The sequence below is a fragment of the Ornithodoros turicata genome, chromosome 3 (assembly GCF_037126465.1).
Source record: "Ornithodoros turicata isolate Travis chromosome 3, ASM3712646v1, whole genome shotgun sequence".
NCBI classification, from domain to species: Eukaryota; Metazoa; Arthropoda; class Arachnida; order Ixodida; family Argasidae; genus Ornithodoros; species Ornithodoros turicata.
Window position 1 is genome coordinate 59,158,791 of NC_088203.1, and position 26,140 is coordinate 59,184,930.

A 26,140-nucleotide genomic window follows, 5' to 3' on the forward strand; every position below is an offset into this window, starting at 1 on the left:
AAACGGGAACACCAGCCCTTTAAAGTACACTCTGCCGGTACCTGGATCGCTGAAACCATATCACTAGTGCCTTCATAATTTGTCCACGTCTCGTAAGCGTCATTTAACCTAATTTCTGAATGCACTCATACTGACCTCACACCCCTCAGGCCTCACCAGTGACTTCACTCACACAGACCTGGCGCCCCTCAGACCTCATGAGTGCACTCACAGGAGGTCTCATGAGGGGCAAAACCTCATGAGTGCACTCACAGGAGACTTCGTGAGGGTAAGGCCTCATGAGTGCCCTCACAGGAGACCTTATGAGGGTAAGAACCTCATGAGTGCGCTCACGGATGGCCTGATCGCGGGCTTGCCCTCACTCACCCTCACCTCAAAGGCGTGAGGTGAGGGTGAGGGGCACTCATGAGGGCCCTCATGAGTGAGTTCGCACAGCTATGAACTCAGGTGGTGCACTGTTGATAAAAGTACACTTCGTTTAGCATGATCTTAGAAACCATACTTCAACAGAATATTTATGTAATGTGTTGAACATACGTATCCGGTTATTTCTCTTTACTCATCTGCTTTCATGTTTACAGGCGACTTCCTCAGCGGAGCCTGAAGCCCCTTATGTGAGATAGCATGATCATTGTAACCCACTATTCAGAGCAGACAAATGCTGTGCACCCTCTTTCCAGATTCCTCTTTAATGCAGTGTCTTGCCTACAATTCGGGCTCTGTATATTGTTCACAAGTTTTTTTTTAACCTTTTTTGCTATTTAATTTACAGTTTGCTTTATCATGTGCACAAATATGATATTGCAAGGGGACATTTTCTTGTTTACACTTCTGATCTTATAATCATTGCTCAGTTAGATTACATCATTTGCATTCACCAGAACTGGAGTTGTATACTGTGTTATTTTCTTCTCTCAAATCAGGGCAGTGTATGGCAGCTGAAGTCTTTCATCAGAGTAACATACCAGGACAACTCCAGCAAGTGCTCTGCAGGTCACCTCTAAGTTAAAGGAACCTACCTTTGATGCACTATGTCCTCATGAGATTTTGTTCCTGCTACAACTCTGCGCTTTGTTTCACATTACCAAAAAATAACCCTACCAACCATTATCATACCAGTATCATACTGCTGTGTTCAACCAGTTCAACTTGCTCTGGGCATCCTGCAAGGCCGTGCAGCTACTTCAGCCCTTATTTGCTGGTAACACTGGTGCCAATACAGTTGTTAGATGAGCTGCGTGACAGTGTAAAATATAACATATCCTGTGTTCTATTAAAGATAAAAATTATGCATGTATAGCATATAATGTTTATATGTAGATGTTAGGTCTTAGTTATTGTACTATTTTAGCTAAATGTCGACATATCAGCTGTTTGAGCCTGATGCCCTCGTCCTTGACGCATATACAAGTGTGCTCACACCCTCGGAGGAGCCTGCACAGCTGCAGCTTCTCGCCCTAGATTTGTTGAAAACGGGAGGAGGAGCCTATTTTGTGCCGTGCATAATGGACACAAAATAGGCTCCTCCTCCCGTTTTCAACAAATCTAGGGCGAGAACGTTGTCATTCGGGGTGATGGTTGGCTAGGAGCGTGCTATGTGGTGAAGCTCATTTTTAAGTGTGAGGACTCTGTCACGGTGGCAAATGGAACAGTTCTTTCACAAAGAAAGCAGATTTGCGCCAGAAGACCAACAAGCAGTTCACTTGAAATACTACCAATTATTTGTCGTTTTTCTAATTGCAAAATATTGGGCATGCTACGTCAGTACTGGGGGTTTTTGCTTCTTTCCATTTGCCTCAACTGGTGACTTCAAGCTTACCTAACACAATAATATAAGTGGGCAATGAAGCAGGCGAACTGGTGTCGTGAGATTGTGTCCCCCAGTCTTAGGGTTATGGACGTATTACACAGTATTGGAAACCTGGTTGAACAATAAATGTGTTAAACGACAAACACTTATCAGAAATAAATACGATCTGCAGAATACTCTTACACAATACGTTACAGCTGAGTTTTTGTAGGCATGATGGTTGGCAATGCTAAATGTTCAGATTTACGACGTGCTCAACATTGAATACAGAATACTTGACGTGCTCATAAGTCCTTCGACGGAGGAAATACAGCCATCTGTAGAACAATAAATGCAGAGTAAATCAAAATCGCCTGAGGGCACGAAGCTGCTTTGAATAATAACAGTAATGATGACGAAGAACACGAGTTGAAACAAAGTAAAATAAAACATTAGACCACCCAGTCTTTTACGATAATTCGTGCAAACAAATCGAGCAACGAAGGGGGCATCTTCCAAATATCACAGTCGCACTTCACAAAGCACTTCCTTTGTTGTCAGATTGCCAACACGTAAACATCACTGCAACTGACGTAAATATAACTGGAATGCCAAGCAACCACCAGACACTTTCCATTGGTGATGGCGATACAACCAATACACGTTGCGGTGAATCGCTAGAGGCCCACGTAACTCGTCAGCAAAACTCTCAAAGCCACGGAGGTACTTGAGTTCCTTGTTGTGAACGGCCGCAGAGCAGAGAACGAATACATTCGACGAAAAAGTACAGCTCACATGTCATACTTGCCAGCTCAACTGTAGCAAACGATTCACACGCAAAAAGCTGTTCATTATAGCTTGTTATCCGAACGCCTCCAACCAAGACAACGTAATGCTTTAACTTCAACCCTCAGACGCGCCTAGAGACCCTGTGACCTTGTATGTGCAACTGGACGGCGACACTCGACAGCTCGCAGCATTACTTGCCATTGCGCAACACTGGTGACGTAACGGGGCACAGAAGTGCGGTCCGTACAGTTACACCATCGACAGGAGAATGTGCGCGGGAGAGGAGGAACGCGGAAGAGACATTTCGAGCGCGCGCTCCTCGCAGAGTGGAGCGATTTCGTCCGGAAAATTTTGTGGCATATCAGTTTCTCGGCGGGAAGAACAGTTTCCAGCGAAAAAAAGTATGGGGGTTCGGGGAATTTCATAGTCCCTTTAATGTTTGCTCCCGTGAAAAGGATGCCTGCACTTAGAAAAATATTCCCTAAGGCCTTCCTGTTCACTCGCGATTGGCTGTACCAAGTGTGTTTATGCCGATCCTTGCAGGCAGTTACCACCTTTAAAAGGGTGCCGTCGCATTTCTTTTCAACTATTGAACATTGATCACTGCATGTTTGGCATTTTGATAAAAGTTCATCTAGAGCTGTTTCAAAAATGATGAGCTTCCGCTCAGATATTCTGTCCAGAGGGCAGTTCAAATCAAAGCTGTCCTGTTGCAGGATTGACCTAGAAAGAGAGATTGTGCGAATGTCAGTATATAACAAGACTCTACACGGCGCATTCAACACAGTGCCTCTCAAACACTAACAAATTCAGGAGGGGAGGGATGGGTTCCACGAATGGGCACTTGTTCGCTGCCTCCTATTAAAAGAAAAGTAGGACCGAAGGTCCTGTGCCTTTCTGGGACCATCGTAATACCCTCAAGACTGTGGCTTTCGGGCAAGACTTTGTTCGCCTCTAGCTTTGGGAGTAGTTCAACTCTACGATATTGGTGGCACTGTCGAACACAATAATGTCATTTGTTTACAAAAGGGGGGAGGTATATTGTTGAGGATGGAAGTTCCATTGCTAGAGCTAAAACCACGCCTCATTTATAGTTTTAGTTTCGTCTACCTCCTAAGTCATAACTTTCTTCAAAGAACTGATAAACAAAATCCAGAAACCGACACTGAAGATTTTTGTTTAAGTTTAAGTTTAATTGATACAAGCTTTCGCGTGGAGGTCCACGCTTCTTCAGGTACAAAGTGAAGTGGTGACACGCATAAGTATATATAGTATAGACACATACACGACTAAACACAATGCTGTACAAATTTGTACAATTCCTACAATTGTCCTGCAATTTTGTACAGCATTGTGTTTAGTCGTGTATGTGTCTATACTATATTGTCACGAAGCGAAATGGGTCGGCGAGTCGTCGAGTAAACAGCGAACGGTTTATTAGACTACTTGGTAGCAAAACACAAGAGTGATAGCTCTCTGAACACAACTGAGTCCAAAGAATGAATGCTCCAGCTTGGAGCGCACAAGCATTTAAGCGTCGCGCCGAAAAGTCTAGAAACAGCACGTGCGTTTGCCAGAGAGTAGGCGATGTGTCTGGTAGAGCTTCTTGCTTCTTCTTCAGCATGCGCCGGGATGAGATGTACCGTTTCGTGCCTGCCCTGGAAGTTTCATGATGATGATTCGTGGCATTGCCCCCTCCGTAGACGGGGCATCGTCTCGATGCCGTTTCTTCTCCTTTTTTTTTTTTCATGTTGTTTCCTTCCAGCCAGTCTTCAGCGCTACCTGCTGTAGTACGGCTTGAGTCGAACGACGTGAACTATTTCAGTCCTCGGGGGTCGTCGAGAGGGAACGCTGCCCTCCGGTACCACTTCGTAATCCAGGTCTCCAATGCGTCGAAGTACTTTGTAGGGACCGAAGTACCGCTTCAGTAGCTTCTCGCTCAGGCCTCGTCGTCGAATCGGCGTCCAAACCCATACCAAGTCGCCTGGATTGAAGCGTACGTCTCGTCGGCGCAAATTGTATCTTCTTTCATCGACGCGTTGTTGTTGACCAATCCGTAGTCTGGCAAGCTGGCGGGCTTCTTCTGCTCGCTGTGTGAAGTCCACAGCGTCGTTTTCCGCACCACTGGGTTCGTGGGGCAGCATCGCGTCCAGCATAGTCGATGCGTCATGGCCGTGTGCAAGGCGGAACGGTGTGAATCCCGTTGTTTCCTGGACAGCCGTGTTATAGACGAACGTGACGTAAGGCAGTATTTCGTCCCATGTCTTGTGCTCGACGTCGACGTACATCGAAATCATGTCGGCAAGGGTTTTGTTTAGGCGTTCGGTGAGCCCGTTCGTCTGCGGATGGTACGCCGTTGTCCTCCGGTGAGCGGTGTGGCTCAGTCGAAGGATTTCTTGTGTTAGCCTGCTTGTGAATGCCGTTCCCCTATCGGTGATTAAAGCGGTCGGAGCTCCGTGCCGTAGTACGATGTTCTGGATGAAGAACTTCGCCACTTCTGTTGCTGTGCCCTGTGGAAGTGCCTTAGTCTCAGCATAGCGTGTCAGGTAGTCGGTGGCGACGATTATCCAACGATTTCCGGAAGACGAACGTGGGAAGGGCCCGAGTAGATCCATCCCAATCTGCTCGAACGGCGCCGACGGCGGTGCGATTGGCTGAAGGTACCCAGAAGGTCGTACCGGCGGCGTTTTTCGTCGTTGGCATACCCGGCACGTCTTTACGTAGTGGTGTACGGTCTTGGCCAGTTTTGGCCAGTAGTACTTTTCCCTTATACGGGCCAGTGTCCGGCTGTATCCCAAATGACCTGATGACGGTTCGTCGTGGCAGGATTCGAGAATCTCGATGCGCATGTCCCCAGGCACAACAAGAAGCCACGTAGCGCCTTGTGGTGCGTGGCTTTCTTTGTAGAGGACACCATTATGTAGGGAAAAACTTGGGAGTGATCTTCTGAAGATGGGAGGAACATTGTCGGCGCGGCCCTGCAGATAGTCGACGAGTGTCTTCAATTCGGGGTCGTTATACTGCTTGGTAGACATGGCAGTTGCGCTCATTAGACCGAGGAAGGCGTCGTCGTCCTCGAGGCTGTTGTCCTGTCGCTGGAGTGGTGCTCGGGACAGGCAGTCGGCGTCGTTGTGTTTTCTTCCTGACTTGTAAGTGACGGTTACGTCATACTCCTGTAATCGGAGGCTCCATCTCGCTAGGCGTCCTGAGGGGTCCCTTAAACCAGCCAGCCAGCACAGAGAATGGTGGTCTGTTACCACCTTGAACGGCCGTCCGTACAGGTAGGGGCGCAACTTTGTGATGCCCCATCTGAGTGCAAGGCACTCTTTTTCGGTCGTCGAATAGTTCTTCTCTGCCTTGGTTAACGTTCTGCTTGCGTAAGCGATGACACGTTCGACGCCGTCGTGAAGTTGAACGAGCACGGCTCTTAGACCATCGTTGCTTGCGTCGGTGTGTATTTCTGTTTCGGCGTTTGGATCGAAGTGGGCAAGCACGGGTGCGGTCTGTAGACGCGTCTTCAATTCATCAAACGCCTGTTGCTGGGCTTCACTCCAGATAAACGTGGATCCGTCCTTTGTGAGGGCATTCAAGGGTGACGCAATTCTTGCAAAGTTCGGAATGAACCGTCGGTAGTAGGCGCAAAGGCCAAGAAAGCTTCGAACGTCTTTCACGTTAGAAGGAACACGGTAATTTGCGATGACCGCCGTCTTCTCGGGGTCGAGGCGTACGCCGTCGCTGCTCACGAGATGGCCGAGAAATCTGAGTTCCTCGTAGCCGAATCGACACTTCTGAGGCTTCATCGTCAGCCCTGCAGTTCTGATAGCCTCGAGGACTTGCTTTAGCCGTTCAACATGTTCTTCGAATGTTCTTGCGAAGACGACAACATCGTCGAGGTACACCAGGCAGGTTTGCCACTTCAACCCAGCGAGAACTGTATCCATAACACGCTGGAACGTCGCTGGTGCTGTGCAAAGGCCGAAACGCATTACCTTGAATTCGTAAGGTCCACCCGGAGTGACGAAGGCAGTCTTCTCACGGCCCCATTCGTCGACTTCAATTTGCCGGTACCCCGTCTTGAGGTCCATGGAAGAGAAAAATTTTGCGTTCTGAAGGCGATCGAGCGTGTCGTCGATGCGCGGTAACGGGTAGACGTCCTTCTTCGTTATCTCATTGAGTTTCCGGCAGTCGACGCAGAACCTGAGTGTTCCGTCCTTCTTCTTCACTAGTACCACCGGCGATGCCCACGGACTGGTCGACGGCTGGATAATGTCATCACTTAGCATCTCTTCTACTTGCGTTCGGATCGTTTCTCGCTCTTTGCAGGAGACCAGTACGGCATGCGGTGAATTGGACGGGCCTTTCCGTCGACGATGATGCGGTGCTTCGCAATGAGCGTTTGTCTTACTTTCGACGATGCAGCGAAGCAGTCACTGAAATCGTTGAGCATCTGGACAAGGGTTTGCTTTTGAGTTGTATTGAGTTGAGGGTTTACGTCGAAATGTTCGGCCTCGTGTTCCGTGGTGACCGCGATGCGAGCAGTGTCCATCAGGCAAACATCCGTGGTGGAGTATTGGTCTACGATGACGGCTATCTTCGTGCCGTTCGCCAGGTGTTGTGGCTCCGGGCAAAAATTTGTGACCAGGAGTTCGAATATTCCGTTTCTTACGGGCACAATTCCTCTTGCTATCCCAATTCCTCGTTCGAGGAGAAGTTGCGTGTTGCCTTCAGCCAACAAACAGCCAGTCGGTGCTCCCTCGCACGTAGCGGTCACAAGGACTGACGACAAGGGAGGCAGGTTGACGTGCTGAGTCGTCACGGCGGTTACGTCAGTGTTTGCGCGTTTCTCCGGGGTTATTCGTGCCCACCACTTGTCTTCTGCTGTTTCCGGCGTTTTAAAAGAGATAACTCCATTTGTGAAGTCGATGATTGCTTCGTTTTCGACTAGAAAGTCCATTCCAAGTATTACATCCTATGGGCAGTTCGGCAAGACTGCAAAGCTGACGACGTACTGGATGTCACGCACTTTTATGACTGCCGTGCATCGGCCAGTCGGTGTTACGACGTGTCCACCAGCAGTGCCGATGTTAGGCTCATCCCACTTCGTTTGCACCTTGCGAAGCTTCTTAGCCAACCTACCACTTATAACAGGGTCGTCGGCTCCGGTATCGATTAACACAATCATCTCATGGCCGTCGATGAGTATTTTCAGGTTATTGGTAATTTTTCGAGCGTCGTGTTGGCGCTGCGTTGCTGTTCGTCGAGTAGGAGGAATTTTAACTTGTTGTCGGTCCGCAGCTTCACCTCCCGGAGCTGCAGTCTTCAGTTTTCCTGGTTAGGGCTGCGCCACACAGGTCGTCTTGCCGGTGACGGTGAACGTGCTCTTCCTGGCGACATGCTGCGGTGGGGGACGCTCGGGGACAGGTCGCGTCGCGAGCCAGCAGAAGCATTCTGCTGTCGTAGATAGTCTTCAATTGCGGCGGGGCGACTACCGCGCTGGGGGCGGGAGGCGTCGGGTGAAAAACCGGGAAGGCCGAGTCGTCGGTAGGGACGCCTCTCCGCAGTGGTAGCAGAGCGGTCTGAAGTCGGGAGTCCGCCAAACGTCCGTTTTGCGAAACGGCTGAGAGTGTGGCGGGACGCTCGGAGTAGGTTGGACAGGCCGAGGAGGCATCCAACGGTTTCCGTAGGACGACGGACGAGTAGGTGGCACCTGTCTCAGAGCGGCGGCGTAGGTTGGTCTCGGTACTTCGGCGTCGGGGTTGGCGGTTGACGATGTCTGGATTGCCTGCTGAACCTCGTCCTTGATGATCGCACCGATCGAAGACAAAGGGTCTTGAGCCTTCTCAGGACAGAGGAGAGCTCGTACTTCTTCGCGTACCACCTCTCGAATCAGCTGTCTGAGCGATCCGACGTCGAGGCCAGCGGTCGTGGAGAAAGCCTCGTAGCCCTGGTGTTGTTGGTCGACGGTAGCGCGAGAGAGCAGGGTCCTCTCAATGCGCACGGCTTCGTCCAGAAACACGTCGGTCGTGGTGGGTGGATCCCGGGACAGGGCGCGAAAAATTTCTTCTTTTACGCCCCTCATGAGTCGCTGAACCTTCTTCTCCTCGGATGCTTTGGGGTCAGCTCGCCGGAAGAGCCGCAACACATCTTCGACGAAGCCTGTAACGCTTTCGTTTGGCAGCTGGATCCGTCTCTGGAGCAGATGTTCAGCGCGTTCAGCTCGTTGTTGAAAAGCGAACGCCTCGCGGAGTTTGCTTTTGAAGACGTCCCAGGACGTGAGCGAAGTCTCCCGGTTCTCGAACCATGTCTTCGCGGTGCCTTCCAGGGAGAAATAGACGTTGACGAGCTTCTGGTCGTCACTCCAGTTGTTGAACTTGGCGATCCGCTCGTAGTGGTCGACCCAATCGTCCACGTCGTCGTAATACTCCCCGCTGAATGTCTTCGGCGACTGTGCAGGGGCTATGGGCGTGGCAACAGGTTGCACCACTTGGGTACTGGTCTCCGCAGTCATCTTATTCTTGCGTTTAGAGGGTTCTAATGGACCGAATTCTGCAGGCAGACCAAGCTGTCTTCTGCTTTGTCGCAGTTGGTCTTCCAGGCCGTTGGACAAGGGATGCCCCGCACCTCCACCAGAAATCAGAAATGTCACGAAGCGAAATGGGTCGTCGAGTCGTCGAATAAACAGCGAACGATTTATTAGACTACTTGGTAGCAAAACACAAGAGTGATAGCTCTCTGAACACAACTGAGTCCAAAGAATGAATGCTCCAGCTTGGTGCGCACAAGCATTTAAGCGTCGCGCCGAAAAGTCTAGAAACAGCACGTGCGTTTGCCAGAGAGTAGGCGATGTGTCTGGAAGCTTCTTGCTTCTGCTTCAGCACGCGCCGGGATGAGATGTACCTTTTTGTGCCTGCCCTGGAAGTTTCGCGATGATGATTCGTGGCAATATATACTTATGCGTGTCATCGCTTCACTTTGTACCTGAAGAAGCGCGGACCTCCACGCGAAAGCTTGTATCAATTAAACTTAAACAAAAATCTTCAGTGTCGGTTTCTGGATTTTGTTTATGTGATATACAGGTCTTGACTCCCCTCTTCGTATTCGCTTCAAAGAACTGAGTGACACTCTCTTGTCAAACGCACCGCATATATGCTGAAATGGCATACTCATTAATGCTGCTTTGTGACGTATCCGCTGTTTTCCGTGAAGCATGCGCTTCGTCATCCGATTCCTCATCACTCTGGACAGGGGTTGAGTGCCATGGGTAATATGGAGTCAAGTTACCCACTGTTTGCGTTGCACGGGAGAGTGCTGAAGGGGGCTTAGGAATTAAGTTTACCTCGATGGCTGCAATTAAAAAGTAATTTCACATGTACTCTAAATTTACAGTAGCAGTAGCTATGGAACAGCTGTCCTGATGACTTTGCATACACCGGTGTCTGCAAATGCCTTACGCACGTGTGTCTTACGCACGTGTCTGAGATGCTCCTCATCGTGTGTTTGGGATGTCTGCTGGTCTTGAAAATCCAAGTGGCCACATTGCAATGGTACAGAGGATATCTGAAGAAATAGTACCAATATATGTCAGGATAGGTGAACTATTAGAGAACATTATTTCTACACTTCACATGATGAGATAAGGTAGTGTTTAGCATAGATCAAAAGCTACGAAGCAGTAACAAAATATTGTGGAACACGTGAGCAAACATAACATACCTGTAGTTGAGTGTCACTTGTGAGAAACAGTGGAATCTCTGAACTCGTACCACATTCACTGTAGTGATGGAGAACTATCGATACTACTACACTACCTACGACTACGACTACGACTACTACGACTATCGATACTATCGATAGTCAAATACTATCGAACCATCGATAGTAGGAAAACTATCGATAGTAAGAAAAATATCGATGGTGGATTATCGATAGTGGGAGAACTATCGATAGTGGACTATCGATAGTGACAGAACTATCGATAGTAGGCAAGCTATCGATAGTGAGAAACTCACCGATAGCCGACTATAGGTAGCGAGAGAAGTATTGCTAGTCGACCATCGATAGTATGTTATCAGAGGTCACTATTTGAAGGTATCAAGCTGACTTTCGACTACAACAAGTTTATGAAGAGTAATTTTGACAGACAACGAAGAACCTCAACGAACAGTCCCACCCACTCAGCAACTCAGCTCTTATCGAACAGCGCCATTGTAAACTGCGCGTCGCAGCCCATTAAAGGCATCAACCATGAGAGCTAGTGCGATCAGTTGCCATGGGATGCCTACCCTGGTCCGCATTGCTGTTGCGGCGCATTCCACACCACACATGCACCGAGATGAGACCATGAGACTTCGAGAGGTCATGTGACACCGTCTTAGCACCGCATTGGACGGAGCACCACGAGCGCGTGGTTCGGAGCAAAGAAAAAACAACAAAATGTACGCTTTTAGCGTTTCTGGATGAAGAGGGACGAAGGAATTCGTCAGTTCAGTTGCCGTTCCCGGATCGTTTACTCTGCTGCATAGCTTTTGCTGCTGCTATGGCCGCGTTCATTTACACCATTTGCCTTGGTAAACATACTAGACCGTGAGATTAGTACTCAGTTGAACGGATAGTACCCATTCAGTCGCGGAGTGAAAGGGAACACGCTAGTTGTGTGGCCAGTTCGTGAACATTTCATCTATAGGTCATCACCCTAAATCTAAACCCAATCGGTGCGACGTTTTCTTTTGATGAGAAAATTTGGCCCTGACGCAGGCGTCGGGGGCGGGGTGTTATTATTCTCTTAATTTGTGAATCTAGAAAGATTCATTCAGGACCGGCGATTGCTTTTGCAATATTCTGGGAATATGCATATTCACGAATGTGAACTAGAAACAGTAATTCTGTAATTACTGTTTTTACTTCACATTCGTATTTCGTAACCATGAGGGTACGTGGGCAGCAAATTCTAACCTTTATTTCAAATTTTATTAAATTTTGATATCACAATTTTATCAATTTTATTTTCATCATAATTGGATCGAATTTTATTTTTCAGCAAGGGCAAAGGCTAAGTGAATAATTCTTAAATAATCCTTTTTTTTCAGTTCAGCTCTTGGGCACCTATGGTGATGCCGAAACGTAAAGCGGAGATTTGGGATTACTTCGTCAAAGATGCGGCATCTGGATTTGCGAAGTGTACATTGTGCAACAAGGAGTATAAGACCAGCGGAAATACTTCAAATTTAAGAAACCATATGAAGCGAAGCCATCCTGGTTCGTTTTTTACAAAGCATAGAGAAATACAGGAGTCTGAAGAAGTATCACATCCGTGTGTGACTGTGGCTGGTCCCTCAAGACAAAAACAACGCAAGCTACATTCCTTTGTAGCAGAAAAACTCAGAAAGTACGGGGATGAGAGTGGAAAGAAAAAGAAGCTTGACAATCAGTTCGCTTTGATGATAGCAAGAGACATGCATTCATTTTCGATTGTCGCCGACAAGGATTTTCGATATTTCTGCCACATGTTAGACCCCAGATACGAGCTGCCAAGTCGAACGCAAATTTCTGAGGCTATTGTACCCACACTGTATGGCGAAGCCAATGACAAACTCCGTGTCATTCCTATGAAGGCAAGGAATTGTGCATTAACAGCAGACATGTGCACATCATGCACAACTGATACCTACCTCACTGTCACTTGCCATTTTCTGCTAGAGACGGTTATGCGGTCTGCCGTGCTGTCGACAACCGTTTTTCACGGGTCTCATACTGCAGAGAACGTTGCTCAGGCTATCGGAGATGTGGCTGACGACTGGTGTATCCGCTATACAATCGTTGCTCTTGTCACCGACAACGACAACTGGATGATTCTTGCAGCAAGATTGCTTGGTATAGATCACCTACCATGCTTCGCTCATACGTTGAATCTAACAGTCCAAGATGGTCTAAAAAGCAGTGACGAACTAAACACTGTGCTGTTAAAATGCAAGAACATTGTGCGTCACATAAGGTCAAGTTCCGTCGCTACCGCAAAGCTCCGAGAAGAACAAGAGCGCATTTGTAAGGTACCCCAACTAAAACTCATAAAGGAAACGCCAACACGGTGGAACAGTATTTTTTACATGCTAAAGAGGATCCTAGAAGTTCATGAGGCCCTTATACTCTGACGCTGTCGAAGTTACCTCGCGCACCAAGCCCTTTGTCAGCAGAAGACGTCATGCTCATCGAGGATGTTGTGGCGATTCTAGAACCGTTTGAAGAGGCTACAAAACTGATGTCCGGAGATCAGTACACAACGATTTCTTTGTTCCTTCCTGTCGTCCACGGTATCGTCACGGAGATCGAAGAGCACATCGAGCCCGCACTGAAGACGACAGTGGCTAAATTGTGCTTCAAGAGTTGGTTTCTTCTCTGCATCGAAGGAGGGACAGTTATGAAGAGAGGGACTTAACATCATTCGCAACCATGCTGGATCCACGAATGAAGGAACGAGCATTTCTAAACAGGGCAAACTCGGACCGTACCAGGGAAGGCCTGGTTGACGAACTCAGTACACGAATCTCTGAAAGCAGTGTCAGTGCTGTGACCAGTCCTGCTGTAGGTCTGGAAACATCACATGAAGACAAATCTACGCTAAAAGTTCGGATTCTAGGATTCCTGGACGAAGAAGGCCACACGCCGTTGACTCCAACCTCTAATGCAGAGCTCATGCTACGGCAGTACCTCGAGATCAAACCACAGCCGAGGAACAGCAATCCTTTGGAATTCTGGAGGTCCAGCTACAGTTCTGCAACGCCGCTCTGCGAGGTAGCCTTTAAGTACCTGTGTGTTCCAGCTATATCGGTACCAGCAGAGCGTGTGTTCTCTGCTGCAGGGCAGATAATCTCGGACAGGCGCAGCAGAAGAAAGTAGACATGCTCATATTTGTCCACCAGAATTACTGGCTTACACAGGGCTAAGTTCCAATCTCTTTCAGCAAACGCCTTAGGAGAAGAGCCTCCAATTTCTAAAACGAAAAGTGCTGTACCCAGTTTTTGTTGACATTCTGAGATTCTGATGAGGATGAGCAACTCAGCAATCTCTGTTGGTGTAGTACAAACTTATTGTGTGGTGATATTTGTTAATCTAGATTAGACAGCGGGATGTACTGTCGTCATTGAAGGCCCTTCATTGAACGTAAAGCTAAGTAAGCAACCATGGTTATGAGTAGCGAAAGTGCCTCCACCCGTAAGCGTTAAAGGGACGGTCTCGTACCCCCTGCACCTTTCATAAAGTGTATCATTCGATTGCCCGTTGTTGAAAATGGAATACTGCTAATTTACCCAACGAAACACGCCACAGTTATTAAATAACCGAATTAAATTGATAAATATTGCAGAGCATGCCACGATCTGTGTTGGCAACAATAAGAACGGCCACGTCGCCCTGCCGGTAAGTCCGTGATAGGATACAGAAATCGTGTGCTTTTGCGCGTGCTAGTGCATCGGCGTGAGCAGACAACTTTCAGAAGTTACTGGGCACCGCGGCAACTCTCGTACATTTTCTTTCAGTTCTCAGGTGAAAAACGCGCATTCTAAGTTGTGGCAAGCATAGTGGTTCAGAACAAATATGTTAATCATCAGAGACAAGTTAAAAGTCGCAGAACAACCCCATCCACAATCAGAAATCTGAAGTCGCTGGCCATCGTCGCGCGCGGTCGCATTACAGCTCCGACCAAAAATATATTACACGCGCTTTCATTACACTCCCCGTTGTATACTGATCGTGCTTCGAAATCAAGTGTCGCTGACGACGTACATGGAGATGGAGTACGTGTTTATTTAAAAACGCATTAAATACTCGCGGAAAGAAAACACGTGACTTAACTTCCACGTATCCGGTTGTGCGCCACATTATGGGAGACCCCACAGTCAATGCTCGGACTACATTCTCCGCTCGCGGAGATATATGCCTGAGTGTCCCCATTTTGAGAGCAAATGGGATTACTCAACCCAAGGTGCTTCTGCAAGTTACAATTAGGATGACAACGACGACGCACCAGCAGGCCGACGTCATACGTGACGTATGCATGAGAGAAGCGCAGCTTTCGTCGTCTGCTCTTACGGCACGTTTCGACAAATTCTTCGAAAACGACTTGGTTATTCCGAATGAAACTTTGACGGTTGTATGTGTAGAGTACTCGTGAAACTAGTTTTGGCTAAGTTTCGGAATCGCCTCGGCTGTACGAGACCGTCCCTTTAAAGGAGCATGGAAAGGGAATTAGATTTGCTGAAAACCAACTTTAACCCGTCAATTAGTGTGTAAAAATGATGCGTGCAAAATATTTCGGCTGAAAAAGGTTTTATAACAGCGCAATTCAATTTATAAAATTGCTACCGTGACGGGAGGCTCGCGCGCTCGAGCCACAAGCCACTCTCTATGAACTGTGACGTCAAACGTTAAAAGCGCTCTCATTGGCTACGAAAAAAATCGTCTGCTTCGGATATCGCGCGCTCGTTGTCGACAGCTACATGCGCTATGTTCTGTTGGTTTGGAACATAAAACAGGGGTGCAAACGTACTATAGAATATTACGTTCATACGCGCCGTGCGATCGTGTGTCTTATATTCATTATATATTTGTCGAACTAACGAAAAGTGCCTGCGGCTCACATGATGCTGCGGGCATGGTGGCGGTTCGCGCCGTTCGCGGAGAGTTGCAACACGACGCTGCTCTATAGTATTCGTTCCCGGAAAACAAGACAAACAAAGTGAATTCTTTCTGCGTGCAACTTCAACTAGGACAAGAGTAGCAACTTTCACACGCGCTGCACCTGCACATCCCCAATCCCTTTTGGAGGAGTGCTGACCTCAATCCACCCGATTTTCCGATTTTGTTGCTTCCTTGTCCTGGTAGTGCAACCCAGAAGTACAGGCGATAGGTGTTGCAGACAGCGCTCAGTTGAAAAATTCTGTTTTATTTGTGTGGAGAAAGTCCCGTATCCAAGTGTGCCTTCGACTTGGTGAGCAGCGATGCCGTGCGGCATTCGGGGCTGCGTGAATCAGAAAACGAAATGGACGTCTGGCTGTCGTACGCATAAGGTTCCGGCGAATGAGCCAGCAAGAAGCAGGTGGCTTTCTCTAATTCACCGTCAGGATATTGATCCAAACACTGACCTGCGAATATGCAGTCTGCACTTCAATCAGAGCGACTACGAATCACCGCCAAGTATTGCGGAATCCATCGGTGCCGACTTTCGGATCTACCTCAAGCGTGGGGTTACTCCCTCGCAAAACTTACCTGGCGCCAGCGCGCAAAGCAAACGGCAAAGGATGAACGCCCACGCTGCAACTGAAACTTCTGTAAACAGCACTACAAGCACGGTAAGAGTTTTACTAATACGGTCTCAGGGTGTGTTCTCTGGAGTAAGTTCATTATTTTGTAGATTGAAACACTACATGATCATGACAGCATGTGCACTGACACCGGTTCGACTGTTTCTGGTTCTATAGTAATGGTAAGTTTTGCATTCGGATATCAGATACAGTGTAAATAACACTCATATTAGTGGCAGTTTCAGAGGCACCATCTGTAACGTATTTATTTCAGGTTGAATCTCTCTCAGTGGGTACAGAGTGCATTGAGAATGACAGTGGCATAATGGTAATATGAGCTGCTGTGGATACCAATTCATTAGCATAATATTATTACGTTATTGTGTACAGAATGAAACACAGGATCGCAGCTTCACCGCCACACAAGCTGCTGCCATTCCAGAGGTAAGCTAACCTAATTTTATTTCAATTGCATTCCATGCAGAGTGCATAGATTACAATTCAATATGAACACTACTGTGCTTATTTTATGGTCCACCAAATCAGTATATATTGTTTTACCTAGAATTAATGTTCAGTGCTGTAACCAAATTTAAATGTTTTGCCAGCCTATGTTTTCTAAATAAACAGGCAGCCAGAAGGTTAGGAACTGTAAAAAAGAGAGAGAGAGAACTTTGAATATGTGCCCTATTATGACGTTTACTTGTGGTGTGTCACCGCAGACTTAATCCGACAAGGAGCTTATTACCAACCACTACGCGCTTACCCATCTGCAAATGTAGGGAAAAAAGGGAGAGGAAGTAGGGGGGAAGTCCCCATCCTCCCACTGCTTCATCTCTACAAAACACTCCCAGCAAAACAATATGATGCATATGGGATCATTATGTCAGAAAGAATAATGCCAGATCTTCAACAAGCATTTCCTAAAAGAGGAACACACATTGGAAGTAAAAAAAAAGCAGCTCACAGAGCCATTACTTGTAATAAGAGCAAGCCATGCATTTCAGAGTTATGAGTATCACGCATCTTACATCTGTTCTTTATCACATCGCCATCACCAGTATCACGCATCACGTAACGCTGTTGGGACACAAACGTCGGAGCCTCTGAAGAAAACCGTTGGAGTGCAGACTAGCAAAAAAAGGCAACAAGCAAAGGGTATGCTATGGAATGTCCACAGTGTGGAATGTGGAATAGTGAGTCAATGATGCATCTTTTCATTTAGGCAGCCAAGCAAACCTCAATGCAAAACCCATGAGAAGCATTGGTGTCCAAGTAGACTTGGCCGCTAAGTCATCCAACACGCAACGCCGTGCAAGGTCACTGTCCCCAGTTCGTTCTTCAACACCAGTGCTTGACCACACTGTGCCTGCTATGGGCCTTGCATCTGGAGACGACACAATAACAACAGTATGCCCAGATGACAGCCTATACATGCCAACTCTTGACAGTACAATGAGGTAGGTGCCATATAGTTGGTGTTCTGAAACATGTGTCACCTTGTCTCTGTATATTAGGAGCACAGATGATGAAATCTCCCCGCACAAAGACAACAAATATATTGTCTTTGAGAGTCAACTGAGGGAGCTGTTCCAGACCTGCAAAGTGTGCCTGCAGCGTTGCAATCCCACAATTACTTGTAAGGGAACTCTACTACGCGTTGAATGCAGCTGCAATGACGGCCACAATTATGTGTGGGAAAGCCAGCCCTACATTGCCAATAAGCCAGCAGGAAACTTGCTTTTGTCTGCTGCCATTCTCTTCAGTGGATCAAGCCCAGTTTCGACGCTGAGAATGCTGGAATTAATGAATATGAAGGTAAGTAGGAAGAGCTCTTAGGAAACGTGAGCCTCATGCAATCTCTAAGATACTTTGTGGTGTGGAAGTGTAAATGTTTGGAGGTCTAAATATAAAGGTGTTAGACTCAACAACATTTGTATGTATTACTGCAGGTGTTCTGTAGACACACATATTTTAATTACCAGAGGGGCTACCTGCTGCCAGCAATTGAACAAGTAAGTTGCAATCCTGTAAAAGAACCTAAAGATATTGTGCATCTAAAACTTTCCCACAATGAATATCTATATTTTTTTTCGTTTTCTATTAATGGAGCATACACAACTTGGCTATACGGGTGTACACACAAAAACCGTCTAACTCCCTTTAGGTCTGGACAAATCATCAGGCACAATTGATGACAGAAATTCAGGGAAAGGAGTCATCTCTCGCTGGAGATGGACGCTGTGACTCGCCTGGTCACAACTCTAAGTACCTGACTTACAGCTTCTATCATGAAGGTTTGAGGAAAATTGTTCACACTGTTCAGGTGCAGGTAAGGCATGCTCCCACCTACCATAGCACAGAAAGTCATAACCATGGCATAATTAATGGATGGTTGAAACTGAGTGGATTGCAAGTTACTATGAACTATTGTTCCTTCAGGCAAATGAAGTGGCATCAAGTAGTCACATGGAACTTGAAGCAGTACGCCGGGGACTCGAAGAGCTGGCAGATCTAAACGTTCTGTTGAAGAGCTTCACGACAGACCGCCACCCTGGAGTACGGAAGTACATGCGTACAACACATCCAGATGTTAAACATCAGTTTGACGTGGTGCACGCGTCTAAAGGTATCCACTTGAGGAAGAAAAAGCTAGTGCTTGTTTCTTTATGTAAGCGTCCAAAGAACAGAGTGATAACATCGTGATGTATAAATGAAACATGCAATGGAAGAAATGAAGCACATGTGCACTTTGTCCCATGTGTACTTCTTTGTTGGAACAGGTATCCGAAAAAAGATGGTGGCAGCCAGTAAGGAGAAAAACTGTGAAGCTCTGGAACTGTGGGTGAAGCCAGTGATAAACCATCTCTACCGCTGCGTCACCCATAGTGAAGGGGATCCTGAACAAGTTATCTCCATGTGGCGTAGTTTCAACAATCACGTTTCAAATGTCCATCATGGTCATGATGGACCGTACTCACGGTGCCTTCACACACCCCTCAGTGATCAAAAGCGCCCTTGGCTTCTGCCAGGTAATGATGGCAGAGAAAAAAAAATAATATAATGAGAAATAAGATAGTCATGGTTTCTTATTTTGCAGACTCTCGTCCAAAGGCAAAACTGACCGCCATCACTGAGGCAAAGTACTTGCTAAAAGACATCCAGCACCTTTCGCCTGATGTACAAACATCCGGTTTAGAAGCCTTTCATAGCCTTTTGATTCGTTTTGCTCCCAAGTCTGTGGGCTATAGTGCACGAACAATGTGGAACAGGTGCACATGCTTTTTAGTAATTCTTATGAGTATGCTAAAAGGATGTTTAGGGTTGATGTAAAAGTAAAAATCTGTGGAATTGGTTGTTTCAGAGTCTACTTGGCCATTCTCCACTTTAACGAGAACGCGTCGAGACAACATGCCATGACTGAGGAAGGGGAGCCCCGATACAGAGTGAAGGTATCAAAAATTTACAAGCAGGAGCATGTTGCACTGCCCATCAAAGAAGAACCAACGTTTCGAAAGTATTGTGGTACTATTCTGAAAGAACAGGTGTACCAAACAAATTGCTCTGCGGTTTCAGGTTACTTTGACGAGCTTGTAGACAAATGTGTACAGCTGTGCAACACGTGGGACACATTCAATGGTGCTTTTGAGGCATACTCATGTAATGATCCACCATTCCTGACGGAGACTAACCCTGCACCCCCAAAAAACAGAACTGATTTCAGCACGGCAACATCGACTGGGACCTTGCAGCTGCCTTCAGTGTACTCTCAAGGTACAAATGTTGAGCAACCATAATATTTGTGATAAAATAGAAATAAATGTGCAATACATGCCATATAAATATAGCCGTGCATTGTGAGAAACAAACCATGTTGTGCACATTTATTTTCTTATGTACAACGGTATCAAGTACACATGTCAATAATGCTACATAGAAAAGTATGAGTACTGTAAGATCTGATGGATGTACCATTACTCATTTTACAGGCCTAAAACCAGTGTAGCTGCCTGAGGGTGATGGGAAGTTGTTCCGTATCGCCATCACCACAAATGACGGGAGCACCCGCCTGTCTTCTTCAGGAAGTGGTCCCCATATCCATGATGCAAAATTGCGATATGCTATGTGGCGCCATATTCTGAAAAACAACAAAGTACACTGTCAGCTGTGAAATGCCCACAATTGCATACTTACTTTACTTGCTAGTGAACATGTCAAAGAATGGACAGAAAATAGGAACAGTGATTTTATCTGTTACTGTAAGTGATGTTCCTAATTGATTGCTTTGATTAGTGCCTCATCACAGCTATTCATGACACAGCTTGAGTGAGACCCACATGCACATAAATATAACTGTAGAGGTGGTAATATAGATGGGTAGAAATCCAGAGAACCGGTAAGGAAGCATGAAGGGAATCGCCTCAGAACAAGAGCTGCTGATATTTCGAACAGAGACTGTTCTTCTTCTGGGAACCGTCCTCATCATTGGCATGATATTTAAATGGGTTAGGTATGACGTGCTAAAGGTTCATGTGAATTGTGGGTCAACAGGCTGGGGGGAAGCAAGGGTCAATTTGGGCTTTTAGAGCCCAAGTGAACGGCTGCTTTGTTAGACTGTGAAGGGAATTATGTGAATGAAGTCATCTTTGCTTCAGATCGGTTACAGCAATGCAAAGTTCACAAACAACGGGACTACCAGTGTATTCCATAGAGCAGTCGCCGCATTCAATGCAGTATATGACATTGAACCTTGTGCATGTGAATGCGTGGTTAACAGAGTGGGTGTAAGTGCTCACAGTGCTTTTGATGGAGTTGTGTTGAACGTGCTTGCAGGTTTTGCAACGCGGGAGGTTACAGGGCCGTGTTCCATTGTACTGTATGTTCGTTTTGCTGATTTTCGTAATCACCAAGGAGTCTGCTATTTTTTGCGTGTCAGTATGTTACCTGTACTGGATGAGTGAATATACTCCTAAGTCTGTCATTGCTTTGGAGGAGAGACTCGTGTTTCCATAGACAGGCTTTAATGTTTGGAAGTGCGCTGGAATATCTTGTGATCAAGCTTATTTGGCTTGTGTCAGGATCCTTTCGGTATTCCAGAGGTGAAAAGTTTTTCCTACTTTATTTGTGTGATTAGCGTTTGAATATTTTATGAGACTTTGAGTGAAATCCACATGAACATAGATACATAATGTAATAAGCTGCTCTGACTTCGTTTCTTTAATTAGGGTTTGAAGTGTTTGTGAAGCTTGAGTTAGGTCCACATGATAGTGGTATCTCTTTTTCGAGAAGTTCTTAGCAATGTGGCACATTCTATGGTGTGCGTTCTTTCATATGCATTGCAATATGAGCAACCAAAAGCAGTTTCATGATGTTTTTTTTATGTTGACATGACACAATAGGAGATGAGGCAATTAGACAGAGAGCAAATATTGGACGGTGTGGGTCTGGATCCCAGTGCTGCTTATGTATTTCTCCACATGGCCATTATTGAATTGAAGTATGTTGACGTGCTTCAAAGCAAAAAATAGTTATTTGATATGGAACACTGAACCCGAAAGTCGCTGGAGAGGCGTCTTAGCTTAGCTCAATTGGTAGAGCCCTGGACCGGTAATCCAGAAGATGTGGGTTCGATCCCTACAGCTGGCTAACTTTTTCAGTGACTTTCATCCTTCATCCTTCACCTTGCTCTTGATATGTTTTATAATGGTTTGCTACTAGTAACAACAACTTGACAGTCGAGGTTTCTCGAACTGACTGTGATAATATTCCGGCGAAATATTATTGTTTGACAGTTTTACGTGATGACTGTGTGCTACTGCAAATGCTAAAAACCATTTCACGGTCAAAGTCACTAAAACTAATTCTGTGATATGGTGATAAATGCAAAGGTTGCACACAATTTCATGAATAAATATAGATATGAATGCATTTCTGTCTTTTTAGGGAAACTATGACATCTGATTTCGGTGCGCGTTTGTGGACTGTAGAATTCGCAACATTATCTGGAACTGTCCACATTACCCTTTGGGAAAGTCTGAGTTTAGATGAACACAGACTGAACAAAAACTTATGCTTGATCACTCCTTCTGGCAGCGTATATATTTTGAATGCTAAATAGCGAGGATAGTAAATACATTTTTGTGTAAGATATCTGGAAGTTCCACAAAAGACGGGGGTGTGTTCCGGGCGTAACTGGTCAACTTTCTGTATGCAGAGGTGTACTCCATAACCAAATAATACATTAACATTAAATAACGTTAAAACTTGGGAAGGTTGGTATGTCATGCCAAAATCAATTAAACCCCACTGCAGCGGGTGATGGTGAAGACAAGGGACGGTGCAACGAGACGAGGACGACGAAGCACAGCACTAGCAACCAAAGCTTATTTGACAAAAGGCAACGTCTTTTTAAAATAATAAAAAGACGCTGCCATCACCCGCTGCACTGGGGTTTTAACTGATTTTAGTATGAACAGGAACGTTGTGCATCGCTGTTAGCTGTCATTAGCGAGCAACAGTAAAGTGGAACGTGATATACTTACTCGTTGGGTTCCTTCCCAAGCAGTAATCCGCACTTTTTGTATTCAATGCCCATAACTTCCATGACAGCAGTCGTGAGGCAAAGAGTTTGGAAGTCCGAGTGGTCTACGATGCAGCCGTCTGGACATCTTCTCCGTACTTCGGCAATAGAGGTGCAGCACACCTGCTCACGCGCCATCGGCATTGCGGAGCAGTTACCACACGCACACCTAAGAAAGGCACCAATTAATGATTCAACAGTGTATGTTGCATTAACACCGTCGGCTTACCAGTTGTCATGTCGCGTTGGTGACGGTGGCGTTGGTGGATCCATGACGGGCTCTCCGACTCCATGGAAGCTCACACCGTCGGGAAGAACAGGAGTGTCGCTGTATAATGTTGTGTTAGCCTTTCGGCAACGCTCCAGAACCCGCTCTTCCCACGGTGTTAACTCGCCAAAGAAAGAAATTTCACTGGCGAGAGATGCATCGAAGCGCGGTTCCGTCGCCATGTTTATAAATAAGGCAACCCGGAACGAAGTGGCAAGTTTCTCTGACGCGCATGCGTCTCTCGGGAGAAGCGCACGTGCGACAGAGCGATCTGCAGCCGACCGCCGTCATGTGACAGGTGTCGATGACCGATGGCAGCCGACGTCACTTGCGAGCCCTTGGAGTGGACATAACCTGCAACGTCACGCCGTGACGCAGGTCCCCGTCATTACTCACGTGTCATCTACAAGAGTTGGAGAGAGCTCTCCCCGCTCGCGAGGTTCAAACGACAGTTGCGCGTGCTATTTTACCGTTACGTTCATATTTCTTTCGTGAAAACACTATTTAGCCATCGGACAGTCCATCATGATCAAAAACTCATTTTTTTTTATCTGTCTTAGACTGCTCCTTTAAGTACGCGCGGCGCAGTCGGTGGTGGTCCGCTCCTGGCGCCAGAAACCAAGTGTTTCGTGTATTATGGGAAATAAACCTATAACCGAACAAAGTGAAGCGTCGCTAAACTGCCTGTATCTACCGATAGTCAAATGTCCTAAATCTATCGATAGTCAAGTATCGATCGCCAGCTATTGCTAGTTAAATGTCGTGAAACTATCGATAGTACTATCGACGGTCACATGTATTAAAACGATCGATAGTACTATCGATAGTCGCATGTAGTAAAACTATCGGTAGTACTATCGATGGTTACCTGTCGTAAAACTATAGATAGTACTATCGATAGCCGCATGTAGTAAAACTATCGATAGTACTATCGATGGTCACAAGTCGTAAAACTATCGATAGTACCATCGATATATCGATGGTACTATCGATGGTTCTATCGATAGTGTGAAAACACTATTGATAGTCGACTATAGTCGACTATCAATAGTGTTTTCACACTATCTATAGTTTTAAAAACTATCGATAGTATCGATAGTCGATTTTTCGATAGTTTTGCATCACTAATTCACTGTCCTGTGAATTTTACAACACATACAATCACATTGGTTCGATTATGCCATAGATTGAGAAGTTACCCGTCAAAAAGAACTCGTTACAAGTTAAGTTACCGTGTGCAAAATGTAACTAAGTTAATAACGAAGTTCTTCAGCCTGAAATGTAACTCGCAGTTACTAAGTTACTTAAAAAAAGAACGAGTTACTTCCAAGTTACTTCGGGCACAAAATAGCATTACGCAAGTGCAGCGCGCGTGAGCAGTTGAGTTTGACCTTGAGTTGCCTGCGGAGGAGTGCGACGCGCATAGATCGTTTTCATTTATGTGCAACAGTAGACCTCTCCCTGTTTCTAAACAAATGACGTCAGTGTTCGACAGTGCCACGAATTTGGTAGAATTGAACTACGCTCGAAGCTAGAGGTGAACAAGGTAGCGCCCGAAAGCCACGATCTTGAGGAGATTACGATATGGGCCCTTAAAGGGACGCGACCCTCGGTCCTACTTTTTTTTCAATGGGAGGCCGCGAACAAGTGCCCGTTCGTGGAACCCAGCTCTATCCTTCCGATTTGTTTCGGTTTCAGTCTGTCAACCAATGTCATGATGACGTTTCTCTGGTGGAGGTGTATTCGAACGCTTTGCATATTACTCCCTGTGAGCGCACAATGGTTCAGCTTCATTTCAATGGCAGCGGTTCTTACTTCCTGATTAAAATACTGTCATTAATTGAATATCACGCTTTATGGCAAAAAATGCCATGAAGGAACCGGAGAGAGAGCAAGAAAATATGTGGACGCGAGTGAGAAGCGAGTTAAAAGTAACTTGGAACTCAACTTAAGTTACTTTGGCAAAGTTACCTGAAAAAGGAACGAGTTCCTCTGAAAGTTACCACGGCGCAAAAGTACCGAGTTAAGTTACAAGTTACCAAAAAAAGGAACTTAGTTACAGTAACGAGTTACCTCGAACTCTGGATTATGCTATCAATCAATTAAATGAGTTATTTTTCAATTAGCTTAGACTGACTTTTGTACGTCTGTGGCCCACACTACACTATGAGCTACATGGGAACTATACCTCGTCGGTTCGTTGGACGACGGAACTGTTTTCCAGCCCTTCATCAGCAGGTGTGGCAGGTTGTGGAACAATACCGCGCTGCGACGGTGACGGGGGAGCCTAGCACAAGCCGACAAAGACATCAGTGAGAAATACTCTTCCACAATGTAGGTTAAACAGCGCTTTCTACACGACCGCTTGTAGGTATAAAAAGTGAAGAACACGCACCGACGCACTTTTGTCACGAGATGTTGCATCCAGGGTTTCGAACCGAACCCGAACCGTTATTTTTGCCCGAACCGAACCCGAACCGAAATATTCATGACACTGCTGAACCCGAACCGGAGCAGAACCGTAAAAAATAATAGCGGTAACCGGTTCGCACGAAAACGGTTAAAAGAAGACAGCATAAGAGTTCATCTCTATCCACGAACGAAGACACATTGGTATCATCATCACGCGCCCATATCATGGATTTCAGAAATTTTCACCTAGCAGTCAGACGACGACGTATAGTAAGTATACTTTCAGTGTCTTTTTAACACGTTGAAGCGCAGTTGTCCTTGTGAGCGCCGCGGCTAGCGCCCCACGCACGCAGTGATGCGGCGTCTACTCTTCATCGACACGCATTTCCTGATAAAAGCAGTTTTATGGAACATATAAAACGGAAGCGTTGAACCGGTTCGCGAACCGGTTCGATTGTTGGCGTGGCCCAACCGGAACTGAACCGGAACGAAATCAAAACAACGCGAACCCGAACTCGAACCGAACCCGTATTTGTTGCGGTTCGACACCCTGGTTGCATCAAGCGCGGCATGTTCTGCCGGGCCGTGCTAAAGAGGGCTATGCTAATGGCCGAGACATTCCGTGCTGTGTATAACTCCATTTTGAGTGGCTTATTGCCCCCTTCGCGAACTTCAGCAACAATCGGGTTGTTGGCACGAGCGCGTGCACCACATGTCATAAGCCTGAGAATCTCCCGCTTCGGCTGAGTCATTTACTTTTTTTAATTGCATAAATAATAATAATTGGGAGATTTACAGTTAAGGTGAGTCAGCCAACTTGTGCGGCGACATGTTGCAGTAATTTGAACCACCTGTGTTCTTTTGACGTGCGCTGAAATCTCCGACACACAGTGCTGGAAGCAATGTGTGTCGGTTGTAATTGCATCAGTTTTCCTCCAACTTCCTTATTCTTCCTGTCTGATACCCCTGTCAGACGCTAATTGAGTAACTGCTATTTTCGATAATGT

The 26,140-nt window shown here is 46.3% G+C and overlaps 2 protein-coding genes and 1 pseudogene across 2 annotated transcripts; 2 read left to right on the forward strand and 1 right to left on the reverse strand.

Annotated features, from left to right (window-relative positions):
• Window positions 1-12,216: 12,216 nt before the first annotated feature.
• LOC135389525 (zinc finger BED domain-containing protein 4-like) lies at window positions 12,217-13,471 on the forward strand (annotated as a pseudogene).
• Window positions 13,472-17,596: 4,125 nt separating this feature from the next.
• On the forward strand, window positions 17,597-18,579 carry LOC135389526 (uncharacterized). Its single transcript, XM_064619562.1, has 4 exons — window positions 17,597-17,691; window positions 17,826-17,888; window positions 18,041-18,205; window positions 18,316-18,579. Exons 1-4 carry the CDS (start codon window positions 17,668-17,670, stop codon window positions 18,577-18,579), a joined length of 516 nt encoding a protein of 171 aa, XP_064475632.1. The 5' UTR covers window positions 17,597-17,667.
• Window positions 18,580-19,851: 1,272 nt separating this feature from the next.
• Window positions 19,852-22,921, reverse strand: LOC135389527 (P2X purinoceptor 7-like). The gene is made up of 3 exons (XM_064619563.1): window positions 22,683-22,921; window positions 22,416-22,622; window positions 19,852-20,011 (listed from the first exon to the last, which is right to left on the reverse strand). The coding sequence occupies exons 1-3, from the start codon at window positions 22,901-22,903 to the stop codon at window positions 19,852-19,854; spliced, it is 588 nt and encodes a 195-aa protein (XP_064475633.1). The 5' UTR covers window positions 22,904-22,921.
• Window positions 22,922-26,140: the final 3,219 nt, after the last annotated feature.

Coding starts and splice junctions, on each gene's coding strand:
- LOC135389526 (XM_064619562.1), top strand. CDS start 17,668: ATGCTGGAATTAATGAATATGAAG. Junction 17,692..17,825: donor TGGAATTAATGAATATGAAG/GTAAGTAGGAAG, acceptor GTATTACTGCAG/GTGTTCTGTAGACACACATA. Junction 17,889..18,040: donor TGCTGCCAGCAATTGAACAA/GTAAGTTGCAAT, acceptor AACTCCCTTTAG/GTCTGGACAAATCATCAGGC.
- LOC135389527 (XM_064619563.1), bottom strand. CDS start 22,903: ATGGCGACGGAACCGCGCTTCGATGCATCTCTCGCCAGTGAAATTTCT. Junction 22,623..22,682: donor CCAACGCGACATGACAACTG/GTAAGCCGACGG, acceptor TGCCTTTCTTAG/GTGTGCGTGTGGTAACTGCT. Junction 20,012..22,415: donor CTTGGGAAGGAACCCAACGA/GTAAGTATATCA, acceptor GTTGTTTTTCAG/AATATGGCGCCACATAGCAT.